Here is a 19,541-nt window from a genome sequence, read left to right on the forward strand (position 1 = left end):
CAGATTAAAACACATGGAGTTAATTTAACTGCAGGACTTCATGTGTGAATAGCATTTTAAAAAACTCAGTTTCATCAATATTGTATACACACGGAAAAGCAAAAATGAAGATTTTCTCCCACCAACTCTAGTGGAAAATTCAGATGTTGTTACTGCAGGAAAAGATTCAAATGTGTTCTTTATCAAATTTGGAAAGGTAAAACAGTCCAAGCTTATTTCCTTTAGCTTTGCAATGCAAGCCTTTTCTTCCAGCTGTGCAGTTAGAGGTTTTTGTTTCTATATGCATGACATTTGGATATTCTCCATCCAAAACTTTGATAAATATTAATGCCTAACTTTTATTTCAGAGTTGGGCTCCTAGCCCAGATTAGTAAAAAAGACTCCATCCCACTTTTTATTTTAGGGTTAGGTTTCTAAACCAGATTATTAAAAGATTCAATTTTTACCACTGAACTTAGTTTTGTCTTTGTATACATTTTGGAGAAGATGGGTATTTGTATAAAATAAATATTTTTTCTCCTTCTGTCCAAGTAAAGTTTTAACAAAAATTTGTACTAAAATCAGCATCAATTTTTAAAAAAAATCTCTCCCTCTCACATCATGCCCTGTTGCTTCAGAGGATTTCCCAATCATCAAATGATCACATACTGTCAAATGAACTGAGTCCCCTTAAAGAGCCAATTCCAAGCCATTTGTTCAAAATAACCCACGACATTTGCTTACCTTGTCAGAGGTTTCTGGAAGCCCCCCAACACACCCAGGAAGATATGATTCCCCCCCTTGAGAAAAATGTGTTCGCCATGAATGTTTTAGTAAAACATTGCAACCTTCTTTCTCTCTTCAGCTTTTGTGTGATTCCCAGCGAAGCGAATAGCTCAAATAAAGTTCGAGCACAAAAGACTTTGTTTCCTAGGTAACTTCCAAAGAGCGAAAGAAAAAAAAAGTTTGGTGCATGCAAAAAAAAAAAAAAAGAGAGAGAGAGAGAGAGAAAGAGAGAAGGAGAGAGAGAGGGAGGGAGGAAGAGAACTGGAGAGAAACCCCGCCACCAGAGGCCACATTTTGTAGGCGATTCCTCCCTTGGATAACAATGGACTGGGAAACAAAGAGAAAATAGTGACCTGAAGACAGGCTCTGACCAGCAGCCAAAAGCACTTTGCATTTACTGGTGACAGAGACAACTGGTTGCTAGAGAATCCTTTTGACCTGTTCTCCTTTTTGACTTGAGAAGCTGAACCTTTGCAGCTCTGATAAATACAGGGCAGGTCGGAATTGCCTTCCTCTGCGCCACAAAAGCCAGGAGCTGTGTTAGGTAAGGCCTTGAACTGAGGGACTGGGGAAAAAAGCCAATGGCAGACCTGCATAAATGATATTTTATTTCATTCAAGTTAGGAAAATACTACTCTTTAAATTGATTTAAAAGAAAAAAAAAACTGCTAGAAACAAAGAGAGTTTGCGATAAAGTTGAAAGATATGAGAAAGTGAGTATATCTCCGGAGAGTGGGCTAGGGCTGTGAAGGAGGAGTCTCAGCGCCAATACCTTTCTACTCCATGGGGTCATGTGGCAACACTCAGTGGGAGAGGGCGAACGGGTGCTGTGAAACTATGAACATGAAATGCAAAAGAAGAACAAATTAAAAAACATGCACACAACACAGTCTACCCTGGTTAAGTCAACTTCATGATATTAAGGAATGAATGTGCTGGGGCAAATTCTCCTCCCTCCTTCCCTCCCACCCTTCTCCCTCCCTCTTTCCTTCCCTGCCTGCCCTTCCTGCCTTCCTCCCTTCCTTTTAAAGGAATCTTTATTTTATGGAAGGTAGCAGAAATCATGTCAGGACTAGAGTGTCTGGGTTCAAATTCTGGCTCCACCACTTATTTGCTGTGTAACTGGGCAATTATGCAACCTCTCCATGTCAGTTTCCTCATCTGTAACACAGGGAACAGACCCTCCAGAACTGGTCTGAGGATCTAAATGAGGAAATGTACGCAGAACACTTAGAAGAATCCTAGCACATGATAAGCTCTAGGCACCAGTGTCTGTCGCTGCTGCTGTTGTTGTTGTTACTACTATTATTATAATCCTTACTTTATAGCTGTCACTCTCTTTGAAATTGTCTTTGCAGATTGTGATTTTTCTATCTTTTCCATCTCAACCCCGTTTGCCGATCTGGGAAAGACTGGCTTATTTTCTTTCCTTAAGAGTGATTTGATTTTCCCACCAACTACCTGGAAGAAAATTTCTTGTACCTAATTTCCTGGACTGCTCAAACTTCGCCTCTTCCTCCTATCAGACCAACCACATTTAGAAATAGTCACAGAGGGCCGCATGCTTCGAAGGCCCCACTAGGCTCTGCTGTCACCGTCTTGAAATTCTTCACTTTTGAATAAGGGGCCCTGCATTTTCATTTTGCATTGGGCCTTCCAAATTCTGCGGCAAGTCCTGTTTGGAGAATAATCTAGTAACCAGAATCCCCTTTTCAGGACCTACTGAGAACAACACTGAAATTCTTTCACACTCTAAACCATGTCCGCTTTGGAGTCAATGAGGTCTCTATTATAGCACTGACTCTATAGCACTGCTTTAACCCAACACGAATTACTCCTGTACGCCTTTTTCATCTATTAGATGGTGAGTTCCTAGAGGTCAAGAGCCATATTTAATTTTCCTTTCGGTCTTCTGCCATAATGCCAACAAACCACCTCTCCTGTTGTAAGAGCTCAGCACAATATTTGTTCGCTTGAATGAAATCAGTTCTGTGCGTCTTAGCTGTGATAGGAAAACTAAATAAAGGGTCATGCTCAAGATCTCAGGAGGAAGCAGACACCACAGAATCCAAGGGTACTTACCAGCTTAGCACAAATAGGTGAAAACAGATATAGGAAACCACAACTAACTGTTGGTTCTTTTGGAGACTCAGTCTTGATTGTGTCGGCCCTCGCTGTTCTTAAACGTATGTCCTATGTACATTTCTTTTGGAAATGCTCAAGTTCTGATTCTCTCCTAAGTGTCTAAGCTTTAACTGACAGAATTGCATGTGGATTTTATAAGCAAAGCAAAGCTCATCTCCTTGGGCCCTGTTAACTTTAATACAGGCCTTTGTTGAGACAGAGGATAGTGTCAGGTCTCTGGTTTCTTCACTGAATGTGAACAGTCGGACAGATGTGGTACACGCAGCCTGAGTTCAGACACTCGCCAGCTTCTCTCATAAAAGGCAGTCACAGGTAATGATGTGGAGATATCAAGTTAGAACCGGCACGTGTAAAATAGAGAGAAAATTCACGGAAGTGGGAAAAAAAGATCCCAAAAGCAGGGCCTACGTGGAAAAGGGACCCACTTTGAGGAAACCTAAAAACTTTGTTGCTTCATGAAAGGATTTTCAAAAACTTACACTGCAGGAAACCGCAGATTAGAAAATATATTGATAATATTAATATATTTATATATTAATTTTGGCAATTGTCTTACATCTCTCTGCTGTGTCAATATAGTAGTTCCAACTTCTAGCTCGTGAGGGCCAAAGACAGGTTCTCCTGAGCTTGGCTGTGGAAAGACAGTTCTTTGGTCCTTCCACCTATACAGAAGCCCTCAAATCCCTGCAGGTGGTCTGGAGATTTAGTGTATTCACATTTATAATATTAAATTGGGCTACGGTTTTAGTTTAGCCACGAATTAGTAATTGCCTCAGTGTAGTGTTTTTAAAGCAACCAGTCTACTGGGTGTATGGTCAAAGGAAGTGAAATTGTTCTGATTATTCCTGATTAGGTTTTTTTATGGTGAATCCAATCATTGGTTCTTAGAATATTTTTTTCTAAATGACCTAAGGAAACTGCAAGAGAACGGCTTCTTCAGGGCCTCTCTGCATGACCTTGTCACTCCTTAGAGGGTGTAGATGGAGGTTAAACTGGATGCTGACCAAAAATCATTCTTTAAAGTCCCTATTCAAACGAATCCTATTGCTTATTCAGAGTATGACTTGTAAGGGCAGGAACTGTTTCTTATTCACGACTGTGTTCCTCCCGCTTCAACACTGCTCAATAAATATTTGTTGTACTGCTATGACTCTTGGGTGCTAGGCATAAGCAAATAAAAATCCTCTCCTAAAGAACTAACATCAAATTATCTGTGCATATGTTTTCCCATACAACATCCAGGACAAAATCAAAGATACACAGGAGGAGATGAGACAGCACGAGCAAAAAGCATCCAAAACAACAACTAATACAAGCAGACCCATATGACTGCTGGTTTTAGAATTATTTCTCCTTGCAGGAGTGGCAGTGAACAACCTTGGTTTCCTGAGAGTTAGTGTGTAGGAAGATTGTTAAGCGATCACTCATTCATTTATTCAAGAGCATGTCTTTGAAAAGGATTGAAATAACAGCCTCAGTGGAAACAAGTGGTCAGATTAATAAGGATTTCTCCCTGATGGGCATATGGGTGTTTTCCAGACAATTATTTCAACTTTTCTGTATTTTTGAAAGTTTTCATAACAAAATGTTGGAGAAAATTCAAGAACAATATTGGAATTTCCCCTTCTTCTTCCAGGCTCCCATTTTGGCCCTCCAACTACCAGTTTTAAGATGCCTCAGACTCCAACTTGCACCATTTTAGAATCAGCCACCACCAGTCATGCCCCATCTTTGCCTTGGCAAAAAGATGCTTTTTTGGTGCCTTCACCCCATTTCTGTCCCTATTGCTCCCCTATTACTAATACCCTCATATCCTTTCTCTAGCTTCCCATGAGACTCTCTCAACAAAAGCTAGAGTTCTACTTATGACCAGTGTTTAGAACAAGAAAGGACAGACAGGATACTCAGTAACACTCAAAAGAAGCTTCTTTGGTGAATAAGGAAAGAATATTTTTCAAGCACCACCCCTTGGAGTGTGTATGTAAGAAAAGTTCATTTCCCTACCTTTGTGGCTCCAAATCAGTATTTCTTCAAAGATCTCAAGATTTCCCTCAATCTTTCTCTCCTTGCCAAAAGAAAAAAAGTAATCCCTCTATCCATATTTTACTTTCTTTTCAGTCTATTTTATATGCCAATGGGGGCTTATTTTGCTTCAAAACTTTTCAGAAGACATCTGTTAGAATGTTGCGGGTATTCCAGCAGGAAATGTTTTTAAAAATTGGCGTTGGTTTGTGATCTAACCGATACCACATGGCATTTATAACAGTTGACTTTCAAAGCTGATTTTATAGTATCATACTGTCTTAAATGTGAGAAATATTTACTGGAAACTGGATGTTATATTGCATTTGAATACAGAAATACAATCTGAGAGTGAAAATGTCCATTGCAAGCCACACAGCGTTCCTAGTCCTGTGACCTGGATGCCTATTCTCGCTCTACCTTGGGGCTTATTAATCCTTAGACCAAGTCCCTTCACTTCTGCACATACTCTGGCCTGTCTGGGAGATGGAGGGGACCCGGTGTGCCTCAGATTTTCTTCACAGGAATGGGTGCATGTATTAGACATATATATATATATATATATATATGAAATGCTTTGGTCTTCGTGAGAGAAAGCAAACAATGCCTTCTTCAAGTATTTTGCCATTACAATTACATAGCACTTTGATTTCCTTGAGACTGTCCCAAAATCTCCCACTGTGCTGTTATCAGACAAACATTTTAAATTCATAACGTGCTTCATCCTTCCCCTCCCTTCAACCCCACCATTTACCAAGGTGAGCAATGGCAGGAAAACAAAATGATGAGTAAGCATAAGTTTATGGGATATCCCATGCTTTCTGTTTCCTAAACCTTTCTGCCTTTTCCTGATTTGTCCTTTGGCATCCTCCCCCAGGCACTCAGGGTCTCTATACTTCCTCGAGAGGCCTAAAAGCAGTACTCCCACCTGGCATGCCCTCCCCACAAAGTGCCCAAACTCTTCATGCCCGCCTCCTAACCCCCCCCCCCCCCATTACACTGCACTACCAGCCAGATGAAGCCATGAAAGACGTTCACAGACTCATGTTCATTAAGGGACTGGGAAATCCTAGTGCCAAACCCAGAGGAATCAATCCCTAAAGCAGAATTATGGATAATGGTAGCAGGCTGGAGAGGGAGATATCTGGGAACAGGTGCCTAGTGGGTTCTTCTTTTAACCACTCTGAACATTAATGTTTATATAAAACACCAAAAAGGCATAAATATTCAGGACAGGGGCAAAAAAATCCCCTTACCATTGATAGATCTGCTTTTACAAATCATACCTTTATTTCTCTTTCCTGACAGATACAGCCACCACCACTTCCTCAATTCTCCTTTGAAGGCATTTGCAAAAGAAAATAGGCAAAAGGCCAATAAGCATACACAAAGGCAGTCAGCATCATTATTTACTGGGAAAATCCAAATGAAAACTATGATGACATACTACTTTTTATGCTAGAGGGGCTAAAATTCAAAAGCTTGAATGTTGACAAAGATGTAGAGCAACTAGAACACTCATAAATTGCTGGTGGGAGTGTAAAATGGTCTAGCCTTCTTGGAAACTGTTTGGCAGTTTCTAATAAACTTAAATATGTCTCCCCTTTGATTTCCTCCTAGGTATATGGAGGTAAGAAAAATATGCAGGTCCATAAAAAGCCTTGCACATAAATATTGATGGCAGCTATATTCATAACTAACAACAACAACAAAACCCCAACAACCCCAAAATAGCAACAACCAACCAAACAACTAGAAACAACCCAAATGTCCATTAACAGAAAAATGAATAAACCAAGGGTGAAATATCATAATCGTACAATGGAATATTACATGGTAATAAAAAAGAATATACTATTGCGACATACAATATAGACTGCAAAAGAGTATATGGACAAAAGAATTCACTTTTGAATCCATCCTATTGGTGGATGTTTTGGTATGAGATCTACCCGTAATGAGCAAAGTCGCAATGACGATGGCGATGGTGCACTTTTCACCCAGAGAGATGCCTTGTGCAAGAGAGGATGGAACCACAAGAGAATATCTCTTTCCTTTTAATCTTGGCTGGAGTTGAGCAAAAATTCTCACAGTGACAGAATGTGAAATCCTTTCTATATTTTAAAGGTCAAGAACACTTCGCTTAATTGCATTCTATTAGTGAAGCATTTTAAATATGCAGAGCATAACGAAGTTAGATTCTGAAGCTTTGTGGCGAGTTGACCTCCCATGAATGGAGAAGAGGGGTACAGGGAACCCAGGATGGAGAGTGTTTCCTGCTGGCCAGTCAGCTGGGGCATAAATTCACAGGAATTGCTCCGTGCTGGCAAGAAGAACACCACACACAGACCCACTGGACCATGATTGCCGTGAGGTTGATGCCAGCGAGGACCTGATTCATCCCCAGCGGTCAGCTTGACTAATTAGTGGAGCAACTGCCAAGGACCACTCAGCTCCATCAATCCTCAAAGGTTGCTAGCATCAAAGAAAAGACATGCGCGGGGAAAAGGCAGGCTGTGCTTTGATGTGCAGGGAAGAAAGAGTCTTTGAACTGCTGCAAACAGCACAAATATCCTTACTCGAATCAGAGGAGCTGGCAGTGTGAGTCAACAGAATAGCCCAGAGGTGGGGGAGAATTTCCCCATCACCCTCCAGGCCTGGCCCTCAGCTGTGTAACTGAGCAGATGTGGCACCTTCAGTCCCACTCCAGGTTCAGCTTTTCACTAGGAACTCAGGGCAGGTGTGACAAAGGCTCAGCAGGGTCATACTTGACCTCACTGCGGTAAATTTTTTAAAAATGAAAAAAAGATAAGACCTTCTCACACACAATCCATACACATGCTGCTTTCCTCTTTCTCACTTTCTAAAAAAATGGACTTTTTTGTTTTTGAGTCCAGTCTATGAATTTTATGTCATGCATAGACCCATGTCACCTCTACCACAATCAGGATGTAGAACAGTTTCTATTACCTCCTAAACTAACCTCTTGCTGGCCCTGTATAGGCACAGCCCCCCCCCCATTCCCCCCAACTCCTCATTCCTGGCAATCACTGCTCTCTTCTCTATCACTTGCTTGGTCTTTTCGAGAATGCTATGTAAATGAAATCATGCAGTATGCAACCTTTTGAGACTTGTTTCTTTCACTCAGCCTAATGCCTCTGAGATTCATCCAAGTTGTTGTGTGTATCAGTAGTTTGTTCCTTAGAGTTGTGAGTCCTATTTCATTGTCTGCCTGTATTGTGAACCGTGTAAACATCTCAGACATGCAAGAGAATGTCATTCTGAGAACATTTTCTAATGATGTGTACAGACAAGTAGTTTTATAGGCTGTTCCACAGCCAGGCTAACATTTAACAAAGAAGGAAAGAATTCCCAAATTGAAATCCACAACAAGGAAACGTTTTTATTTCTCACAATATTTAATGTAAGCCAGACTCCTTGGCTAATGCTTTCATTAGCTGTTGTGCTGGTTATTAAGCTATGGTCTCTCAGTTCCAAACCTCTTCTACACCCTGCTCTGTGGTGCTGGGACTCTGCAAACAGCACTTCTCATTTGCCAGCTGCTCCCTTTCTTAGGTTCTGCCAGTAAGGGTGCAAGAGGGGGTCCAGAAGGCTGGAGAGAAAGAAGCGACATGCTTCTTTCTGTTGCTCACCATTCCTGTTGGCCTCATTGGCTCTTCACGCCAGCCGCGCAGTTGGTTTCGGCTATGGGCTTAGTCCCTACTCCCAGAACCAGGCTCCCCATGCCCCCTGAGAGACACCAGTCAGCTCTAGCCATCCAAGGCCCCCTCTCAAAACTCTCTGTGTGGTCCTTCTTTTGTGCTCCTGATGTGACGGCACTTGCCAGGGAGTGTCCCCTACTCAGAGGTCTCTGTCCCAGCTCTGCAAGGACTCTCTTCTAAGCTCCTGGGGCACCAGGACCAGCACCAACCAGGCTGGGGCCCCTCTTTGGAGGGTCTAGTACTCCAGAGTCGTCTCTCCAAGCTTCTAGATTCTGGCTCTCATTATTCACAATTTACTTATGTATTTATTTGCTCAGTCCTAGTATACACACAAAGTAGTTTCAGAATCGCTACTTCATTCCCCGGTGAAAAGCAAATTTACTAACTGGAGCAAGCACAATATTTGTGTACAGTTCTTTTCATCGTTAGCCTTACAGTCATAATACAGCTTTCCACCGTCCTGTTGTTCCCGGAGAAGTTTGAGCAGATCGAGATGGAGACCAGCTTTTCCCACGGTCAGACCATCCGACTCTACAGCTAGTTTGCTAGCTTGGACAAAGAAGGGAACGGGACTCTCAGCTGGGAAGATTTCCAGTAGATTCCAGAGCTAGTCATCAACCCTTTGGGGGACCGGATCATCAGTGCCTTCTTTCCAGAACCAGATAAAGTCCCATGGATTCATAAGAACCTTGACTCACTTCCAACCCACTGACAATAGCGAAAAGAGCAAAGACACAAATGACCCAGAACCACTCAACAGCTGAAAGAGGGAATTGTACTTTGCTTTTCGACTCTATAATTTGGATAAAGATGACAAGATCTCCTGCTTGCACTGTTACAAGTGTTACACATGATGGTCAGAGTGAATATCTCAGATGAGCAACTGGGCAGCATCAGAGACAGAACCATCCGAGGGGCCGATCTGGATGGGGATGGCACCATATCTTTCGCAGAGTTTATTAAGGCTTTGGAGAAGGTTGACGTAGAACAGAAAATCAGCATCCAATTTCTTGACTAAAGGACCAAGACCAAACTGTTCCTTGCTTTCTAGTATTGAAGAACTGGAATTTGCGAGTCCTCTTGTCCTCCTGCCCCACCTCCACCCTATCATCCTGCTGTCCTTGGAGCGCTGCTGCTGTTGCATGACAACCCTAGATACACTCTTATGGTCGGGCAAACAAACCTGCCTTTGGTGTAAACAGGGCACTACAGAATGGGATATCTGGTCTATTTCCGTTTGTTATCCATTCACCAGTTCTATTTATAAAAATCATCGTTCCCTGTTCTGCTGAATGCCACTTGTCCACACAGTCTGAGACAGTGAGAGGGGTATTCATGCTAGGAGCCAGCCAGCCAAGTGCTTTCTCTGGGTGTAAACTGGAGCCACCGCTGCCTTCCCTCTGGTTAGGCTTTAGGTATGCTCCTTCGGCTGTTTTACATAATTACTTAAGGTAGATATTTTCTTCCCCAGTTCCGTCTGTGTGGTTTTATTATTTCTTTGTGATATAGTTAGGATCATTTGTCACTGTTGGTTTTCCACTTGGGGATCTCCTCACATTCTGGTTGGTTTAAATTATTTATTTTTTTTGGGGGGGGGTGTATGTAGCTTGGTTCTAAGAATCAGAGCTGCACAAAAAGATACCCTCTGAGAAGGGTCACTCCCCTCAACCCTACTGCCGCCTGCCCAGTCCCTTATTCTTCCCATCGTTAAGTAACCAGTCTTCTTAGTTTCTGGTTTAGCCTTCCTGTACAGTCGGTTTTGCTATAATGCTTGGTTTGGAAGTACAGATTTGTTCCAACAGGATTGATACATTAGAGAGCATTTTGAGCATAACATGAATTTCATGTTTGCTTACGCGCGATTTCATACATGAGAAGCACTTGGTAAAATCAGGAATCCGTGCTGGCTGCACTGAGCCATGAAAGAATACATAAAACGTGCACACCTCACGCAACTACCAGCCACCTCCGCTCACCTCGTGCTAGGAGCCACATCCATCCACACCTGGGGTTACAACCTTCAGCCTGAACTCAAGTAGATCCCTTCCACCACTTCAAAAGAACTCAATTACCCTCCAATGCCGCTTCCACAAGCAAACTTCTGTTCTTTTTCAAGGGGAAGTGCCACATTTATTATAGTGCTTACATATTTCTTAACTATTCAACATGGGTAAAACTATGCTACGCTTTTTATTAGTTCCTATCTTTTTCTTTTTCTTTTTTTAATGTCTTGGGAGAAGTTTTTGAAGGTGTATCATAACCTCACTTTCCCCATAAGCCCTTTGATTTTTATTGTGCAATTGTGCATATGGAGGAGACTACTTGCAGGTGCATATGTTGCATTATAGCAGAATTGACCGTATTACTTCTACACAAATAAGGCGATATCTGCAATTTTCTTACATACCTTCTTTCTAACATGAGGGGGAGCATACTATAGACACTCTTTTGGGCTTTACTTTTTTACTTAAAAGTATGTCCTGGAAATCACCCCTTACCAGTTCATAGAGATTTTCCTTATTATCATCTTTTTTTTTTTTTTTAACAGCTGAAAAGTATTTCACTGTGCGGGGGTCCTGTAGCTTACTCAATCACTCAGTCCACGTATAGGCATTTTGGTTGTTTCCAATATCTTATCATTGTAAGCAATGCTGCAATGAAAATCCTTGTGCAAATGTATTTTTGTAATACTGGAACTATACCTTCAGTGGAATTGCTAGGTCCAAAGGTAAGTACGTGTGTGGTTTTGTTAAATATTCCCCAATTCCCCTCCAGATGGGCCGGGGCAACTTGGCCTTTCCACCGGCAATATGTGAAAGCACGTGTTTCCTCAGTTTCACCAACAGAATATGCTGTCACATTGTTTAATTTTTGCCAGTCTCAAAGGTGATAAATGGTATCTCAGCATTGTTTGCATTTCTCTCATGATGAGTGAGATTGAACATTTTTCTTAAGTTTGAGAAACATTAAAATTTTTTTTCTAAATTGTCTGTTCATGTCTTTTGACCATTTTTCTATCAGGTGTTTGCTCTTTTGTAGCTCAATTTTTCAGAGGTCTTCATCCATTAGAGATATTAGCCCCTTTTCCGTAGGATATGTTGCATATATTTTCTCCCAGAGTTTTTAAATCATCTTTTGACTTTTTTTACAGTATTTTGGCACATGCAAAAGTATTGGGTTTGAATTTATTAATCTTTCCTCTTATTGCCTCTGGTTTTGAGTCAGAGTTAGAAAGCCTTTTCCTAGAATGAGGTTAAAGAATAACTCACCCACATTTTCTTCAAGTACTTGCTCAGTTTCATTTTTTATATTTAGGCTCCTGCTCCATTAGGAGTTTAATCTTGTGTGTGGTGTGAGTTATGAATCTAATGAAATGGTTCTCAACCAGGGGTGATTTTTGACCCTTCAGGGGACATTTGGCAGTGTCTGGAGGCATTTTTTGGTTGTCATGACTGGAAGAAAGGGGGCGCTACTGGCATCTAGTGGGTAGAAACCAAGGATGCTGCTAAATACCCTACAGTGAATGGGGTATCTCCACCAGCAAAGAATTACCAGCTCAAAATGTCAATTGTGATAAGGTTCACTGCCATTCTTTTTAGGAAATTGTGTAATTTCAGTTAGTATTTTTTTCTTTCACTGAAGATGAATTTAATAGCAGGTTTTAAAATTTTCGGGTGGAAGGGACTTTATAAAAGTGTTTTTGTTACTAATCTCTAGTTTTATTGCTTTGTGATTAGAAATTGCTATTTGTTATATTTCTACTTCATGGAACTTATTTGTATTTTCTTTGTGACTTAATTTATACTCAATTTTTATGACTGTTCCAAGAGTGCTTTGGAAGAAGGTGTATTCTTTATTATCAGAGCATAGGTTCTATTGGTGATGTTGTTTAGGTCTTCTCTCTCTTTATTTTTTGTCCACTTGATCTGTCTTGTATTGAGAATAGTGTATTAAAATCTTCTATTATTAGTGTGTTTCTCTCTATGACTATTTGCTTCTTCTTTAGTTTTTGCTTCATAAAGTTGGTGGATATGTTATTTGGTGCATACATATTCTCAAGTATTATATTTTTTTGTGAGCTGTGGCTTTTAGCATAAAAGTGCCCTTTCTTGTCAAATGTAATGCTTTTTGGCTTGAATTATACTTTATTTGATATTAAGATCACTATCCCTGCCTCTGTCCCATGTATATGTGAATATCTACACACATATACTCAAAGATATTTTTTGAGATCATACTAGACACAGTTTTATAAACTGCTTTAAAAAATCTTTATGGTAAATCACATGCATTTTCCAAGTCATTAAATTTTCTTCTATGACACTGTTTTTGATATTATATTCTATGTTGTGGATATATCAGGATACATTAGACTAAGCCCCTACTATTGGACATTAAGATTGTTTGTAATTGTTTTTCCTATTGTAAACAGCACTTTGATGTGCATCCTAGTGATTAAGTCTTTGTATACACATTAATTATTGATCTGTGATAAAGTCCTACATGCAGAATTACTGGATCAAAGGATATGAATATCTTACAGTTTTGAATAAATATTGATAACTTGTCCTCCAGAAAGGGCATAATAATTTATACTTCCTACAATCTTATATGTGAATAAATGCTATAGGCTTTTCATTTAATGGTAAGAGTTTCATTATAAATGATTATGAATATAGATTCAAATATTCAGGTATTTCAGGCACTGTGCTGGGCACTTTAACTCTCCTTAGAGAGTGAAGTTATACATTTTATTTTTATTTGGGTTTCCTATATAAAAATATTTATACATGAAATTATATACATAATTTAATCTCATTTACATGAAATCACATGAAGTCTTCTTAACAATTTTGTAAAGTTAAACTATCATCCTTATTTTAAAGAAAAATAAACTGGGGACCAGAAAGATAAAACAATTTTTGTTCCCAAATCACATAGGTGATAGCTTATAGAGCTGGGATCTAAACCAGTTAGACCTATGATTTTATCACTATTGCAGATGCCTCAGGGACTTGGCTAATAATAATAATACTTATTGAGTGCTTCTTATGCATCAGGTACTGATTACACATATTGACACATTAAACCCTCATGCCAAACCTATGAAGTAATATCTATTATTATTTCTGAGACACTGAAATGATTAACTTGTCCAGGGTCAGATAGCTAGTATTTGGTAGAGCAGGGATTCAAATACAGGCAGTTTGGCTTCCCAGTTCCTGCCATTAATGACTAAAGTACAGCCTGCAGAACTGTGGTTTATTGGATAGAAATCCATCATAAATGCTTTTATAAAGGAAGAAAAAAATGCCTTAACTAAGTCTCTTAGATGAAAGAAATAAAGTTGCTGTCTAAGACAATGCCTACCCAGCAATTTGTCTGCAAGTTTCCTATATCTGTATGTGCAGCTTTTCTTTTGCAGCAATGCATAGCCCTCGTAAGGTTTAGCATAGAACCATGTCTTATGCTGGGTCAGCCCCAAAGTCTGTGAGATATTATTTGGATAGAAAATCATCTAAAGAACTTGGTGACTCAAACTCAACTGAATAAATGAGACAGTTAAAACATTTCCCAAGTTACTTAGTATTTCTGCACTATAATTTGAGATGGGCAAAAGTTCTGAAGTTTATGTAAGTGTGATGTAGAGTCCTCTCTTACTGATGTTCGCTGGGAAAATGAAACACCTTCATTGCTATGCATATTTTAAGCCTTTTCCTACAGTCTAAGTTTGGTATACACATTATTAAAATTATGCAGACTAGGACAAAGGGTTAGGTTTTTATATCATTTCTGTAAAAGCTTGAAATTCTTCTCCCCATACCCCACTCCCTGAAAAAAAAAATCTAACAAGCCACAAAACATGTCACAGTTAATGGCAAAAACAGTTTCAGCATTTTTATACAGAAATTGCCTCATTAAAAACAAATGCTTCAGGGTGGGCCACAGTGGCTCAGCAGGCAGAGTTCTCTCCTGCCATGCCGGAGACCTGGGTTCAATTCCCAGTGCCTGCCCATACAAAAAAAAAAAAAAAAGCAAATGCTTCAGCAAGCAGAAGCAGATTTGAGCTTAACAGGGACTTTTGTTGTGTAGTAGCCTTTATGACAAATCACTAGCGTGTACATAAAAACCTAGAGAGCCATAAGAGGCCTTTCCCTCCCTTTCTCATCCTTGGTCTGCACACATTGTAGTAATGGAGTGACTGCCACATGGCACTTAGTATGCGCTTGCTGAGCACTGAAGAACATGGCACCTACCACCCAGCTGCAAGTAGGAAAATTGTCAATATGTTATCCAAGACTGCTCGGTGTTTTGCCTGCATATGTTATGTCACACGGATTCATTTAGATGAAGTCTTCTATTTTCAATTGGATGCTCAGCTTCACGTGAATCAAATATTTCGTGTATCTCTTGCATATTGTAAAAGCCATGGGGATGGAGGGTTAGTAGTCACACATAGAAATTTAATTTCAGATGAAAACCCCAACTTGCACCCCCACCATTACAACTTCTACAGACTTTGGGTCTCAAACCAGAATGACAACAAAGCAGTAATCCAGCCATTGAGGTAGGCAGTGGGTGGGTGTTTTGGTCCGAGAAACCACAGCCCCTCGCTTCACCAATACCTGTCTTAGATGCACAAGGTGTTCACACGTCCTCACTGAGGCCCCAGAAGGAAAATCTGGGGTGATGGTGTGTGCAGGAGAGCCAAGCTGGGCTGGGCTTCATCCCCTGGGATCCAGACTTAGGGCTCTGGCTGGGTTATAGCCAACCCCACCCGGCCGGGCTGAAATCTCCAGTTTATAACATCCTTTAGGGAACAGGGAAACCTGGGGTAATGAATGACTCTTCTTTAAGGGGTAATTTTGGTTTTGTATTTGCGTTCTTTCCCAGCTAGCCCCACCCACCCAGCCACATCTTGAGGAATACTAAGAGTAGTCCTGGGATAGTTAGTGTGGAGTGAGGGCTTACTCCATACCAGGCACTGTGTTGAGCTCTTGACATGCCTTCTCTCTCTGAATCCTCACAGCCTATAAGCTAGGTTCTATTATTATCCCCATGTTACAGATGAGGGAACTGAGGGCAAAAAGGTACATAACCTACCCTAAATCTTCAGCTTGTTTGCAGAAGAGCTAGGATTTGAGGCCAGATACCCCCGCCCCCGCCCCTAATTTTAGAGCTCTTGGGCCGCTAATTCACTAAAAAACATATATATATGCGTCTCCCCACTCTATTCCAAGAAGAGGCACTTGGTTCAGGAAGGAAAAGGGAAAGATTAATTTTGTTCCCCGGGGCCCATGATCCCGGTGCTCAGCTGGCCCAGCCTCCCTCACTGAGAAGCGGGAAGGCGCCGGGCTTACCGTCAACAGGTGGCGGTCCTTGGCTTCGCGCCGCCTCTGGCTGGGCGCCGGCGGGTAGGCGGGCAGCTGGGGTGCGGCCACCGGGATGGGCGCGGGGGCTCGCTGCTCTCGGCGGTCGCTCCGGCTCCGGTGTTCTGAGGGGCAGACCAAGCAATGACACTGAGAGGCCCTGCGCATCCGCAGCTCTCTCCCCCACCCTGGGCGTAACCAGCAAAAGGCTGCGTAGAAAAGCGAGGGATCACTCCGCGGGCGCCTCTGGAGCCCGGGTCACATTTTCTGAATGGTTCCTGACTAAGCTTTCCCTCAAGATCAAGGTGGGCGAATACATATCAGCGGGTCCGTCTCATAACCTCTGTATACAAGAAAGCTCACTTCTGAGGTTCAGAAAAAGCGTGTATTTCTCAATGGGCTTCATTTCAAAACCACTTGAAATTGGGTAGATGGAAATACTAGTCGTCAATGAGAGGGAGGGGCAAGGGGTATGGGATGTATGAGGTTTTTCTTTTTTTCTTTTTATTCTTTTTCTGGAGTGACGCAAATGTTCTAAAAAGGATCACGGCGATGAATACCCAACTATGTGATGATACTGTGAGCCACGGATTGTACACCACGTATGCACTGTATGTGTGTGAAAATTCCTCAGTAAAAATTTGTTTTGTGTGCCGTATGGCGGGGCTCACATTTCATTCTTTTTCCATGTGAGTATCCTGTTATTGCAGCACCATTTCTTGAATGTTTGTTTGTTTGTTTTTTCTGTCTTTTGTTTGCTTGTTTTTTTTTTTAGAAGTGCATGGGCTGGGAATTGAATCCCGGTCTCCCGCATGGCAGGCGAGAATTCTACCATTGAACCACCCTTGCACCCTCTCAATAAAACAAACGAACGAACAAACAAGAACACCTGAGCCTGGGGGGGGTGGGGGGTGCAGACAGGGGTGGAGGCTGAGGACAACTGTGGGTGGTTTGCTGGCGTCAGGGGTGGGGGGGAAAGAAGGCACAGGGTGCCCGAGCTGCCAGGCAGTGCCTGAGACAGCTGCCCCCGGGCAGCCGCGGAGGTGCTGGAGCCCACTCATTCAGGCCCAGGAGTACTGACTGCCCTGTGTTCAAGAATGTTCTGAGCCCACTATTAAACTGCTGGTGGCCTGAAATCAGCCCCGGGGGGAATATTTACAACCCAGACATTGGCAAATACTATAAAGCAGGGCTTTGATTAATCATTTAAAACTCTTTTTTTTTTATTTCTCTCCGGAGAGCCTCTTGACCAGCATGTCACTGCAGACATCTAAGCCCTGCCCCCCGCCACACTCAGAGGGCTCTGAAATGAAATCCTGGGAGCCCAGAGAAAGTAAAGTCATCCCCATGGCAGCATGGATTCAGGAATAAAGCTCCCCACCTGGAAAAGCCAAGAACGATCCCCCTAACAAAGAGGTCCTGCGCTCAGGACAAGAGTCACTGAGACAGCGGGTGTCCCAGTGAGCCCCCAAGCACACCCTGCCCAACTCACTGGCCACGACACAGGTCACAACCTCTGCCAAAATCCAGCCCCCACTCCTGCCCAGGGCCTGAAATCTCTAGAGACTGCGTCGTGTCCTAGGTACTAATTTGTGTGGCAGCTATTTTCGTCTGCCCGTCTGTTATTTAAAATCGCTTTTCCTTAGGACCATCTATCACCATCATCATAACACCCGCCATTTCTTCAGCGGTGGTGGTGTGCCAGAGAGGCCTGCTCAAGTGCCACAGCCCTGTGGCAGAGATGCTAATACCATCCCTCTTATAGCAGAGGTCTATACAGGCTTGCGGAGGGCAAGGCACTTGCCAAGCCATCAGAGGTGGAGACTTGTCCCTGGTCTTCCATGCTCTTCACTACCTACTTGTACCCAGTGGCACATGAGGTCCTAACACACCTCCTCACTCAGCAGAGCCAGCCTGCCCTGGGTGTGGCAGCGTTTGATTAGGATTCTGTTTTATCACAGTCTCATTCATTGGACATTGGTAAAATATGGAATAAGTTTTTAAAATACAAGCCAGAAGATTTGGCAGCTCAAAAGGCATGACTTTTCTTACCCGTGTTAGGAAACAGCTTCTCCTATGCTGAACCCCCTCAGGTGAGGCCAAGTGCCCCTTCTCCAAAGCCCCCACAATGCCCAGTGCCCATTTCATCTCTATTGTTGGATTACTTAAAATAATGATGTGCTTCTGTATGTCTGCCTCTTTCCACCAGAAGACAGCTCCAGGAGGGCAGACACTATATTTTATTCGGCCTTGGGTCCCAGTGACCTGCAGTGCCTGGGACATGGTGGGTTCTCAGCAAATGTCTTTGAGTGACTGAAAGAAGGAATTAATGCTTTTGTTGAAGCCTAGTCCATTAACATTGGAACACATTCCATTCCTTTTATTTCTAGTGGGCTGTGTCACCATTGTCCCCGTGGTTAGGGGCAGGGAGGTCCTGCTGTTGGGTTTTGACTGGCCTCTGTGCTTTGTTCAATGCGCTGCCCCCTAAGCTACGAACTGAGCACCCTTGAGCCTTCCCACGCCTACCCACGTCTGCTCTGACACTCGGCGGGCCTCACTGCCTGGTCTCTGCCAATTCTGTCTTTGTCAGGGACACGTGGTTGGTGCCTCACCTTCCCTTGCTGGGAAGAATGGCTCCCATGTGCAACCAGAGACAATGCCTCATCACCACGGAGGTGCTCCTTGCTACACGGCCCCCAAGTCAGTGTTTATCAGAAAGACTTTTTGAGTAGGCGTTTCTGAATGGGCTGAAGGAGTAAAAGCTTTTACATTCTTAAATTCATCCAGAAGAGTAGAAGACGGGCGTCGCTGGTTAGGATGAGGTAGAAGGAGGAGAAGGGTCAGAAAGGACATAGCAACTCACTTTCCCATTCAGCTGCTTCCCTCCCATACTTTCTTAAATATCTACTTCTCATTTGTCCCAGGCTGGACTAGGCAGGCTAGATGAACGACTCCCTAATAATAATAATAATATTAATATACATATATATATATAATTTTTTTTTCCTGCTGGTGGGGTTGGGAGAACATTGGTCTACTAAAGCCTAAACATGTAGCAGAATCTTGGTTCTTATTCTCTTGGACCTATGAAAGTTAGGTCCCAACCCTGAAACTTGAAAGGAAATATAAAATATAAATATCTCTTTACAGTCACTTATCTCTTTCCCCCTGGTTACAAACATACACAATGGCAACATTTAAAGCCATTATTGGCTCTGAACCTTATGATTAAAATTTTTTTTAAAAGGAGGGGGGAGGGAATCAAATGCTAAATAATTTGAAATCCACTTAAATGCTACTTCTTCCAAGGAACCTTCCCTGAAGCTCCATGGCATAATCAGGTACCTTTCCTCTGTGCTCCCATGTCACTGTGTTGAAACTACCTGCTTACTTGTCTGTTTCCTTCACTAGACCAGGAATTCCTTCCGGGAGGGAACATATATTTTTTTTTTTTTGTCTTTGAAACTGAGGATCCAGTACAATGCCTGGCCCGCAATGCAGTTTGTTAAGGGGGTTG

The 19,541-nt window shown here is 42.2% G+C and overlaps 1 protein-coding gene and 1 pseudogene across 1 annotated transcript in view; one reads left to right on the top strand and one right to left on the bottom strand.

Moving 5' to 3' along the window:
• Positions 1 to 19,541, bottom strand: part of NHS (NHS actin remodeling regulator) — a 332,572-nt gene that overhangs the window by 15,051 nt on the left and 297,980 nt on the right. The window contains exons 3-4 of the mRNA XM_077146140.1: positions 16,016 to 16,149; positions 1,538 to 1,600 (exon numbers count right to left, since the gene is read on the bottom strand). Of these exons, the coding sequence (XP_077002255.1) occupies positions 1,538 to 1,600; positions 16,016 to 16,149 (197 nt within the window). The remainder of the gene's footprint in view (positions 1 to 1,537; positions 1,601 to 16,015; positions 16,150 to 19,541) is intronic.
• LOC143671044 (calcineurin B homologous protein 1 pseudogene) lies at positions 3,161 to 9,672 on the top strand (annotated as a pseudogene).

This window comes from Tamandua tetradactyla, chromosome X, assembly GCF_023851605.1.
Source record: "Tamandua tetradactyla isolate mTamTet1 chromosome X, mTamTet1.pri, whole genome shotgun sequence".
In the NCBI taxonomy this organism is placed as follows: domain Eukaryota; kingdom Metazoa; phylum Chordata; class Mammalia; order Pilosa; family Myrmecophagidae; genus Tamandua; species Tamandua tetradactyla.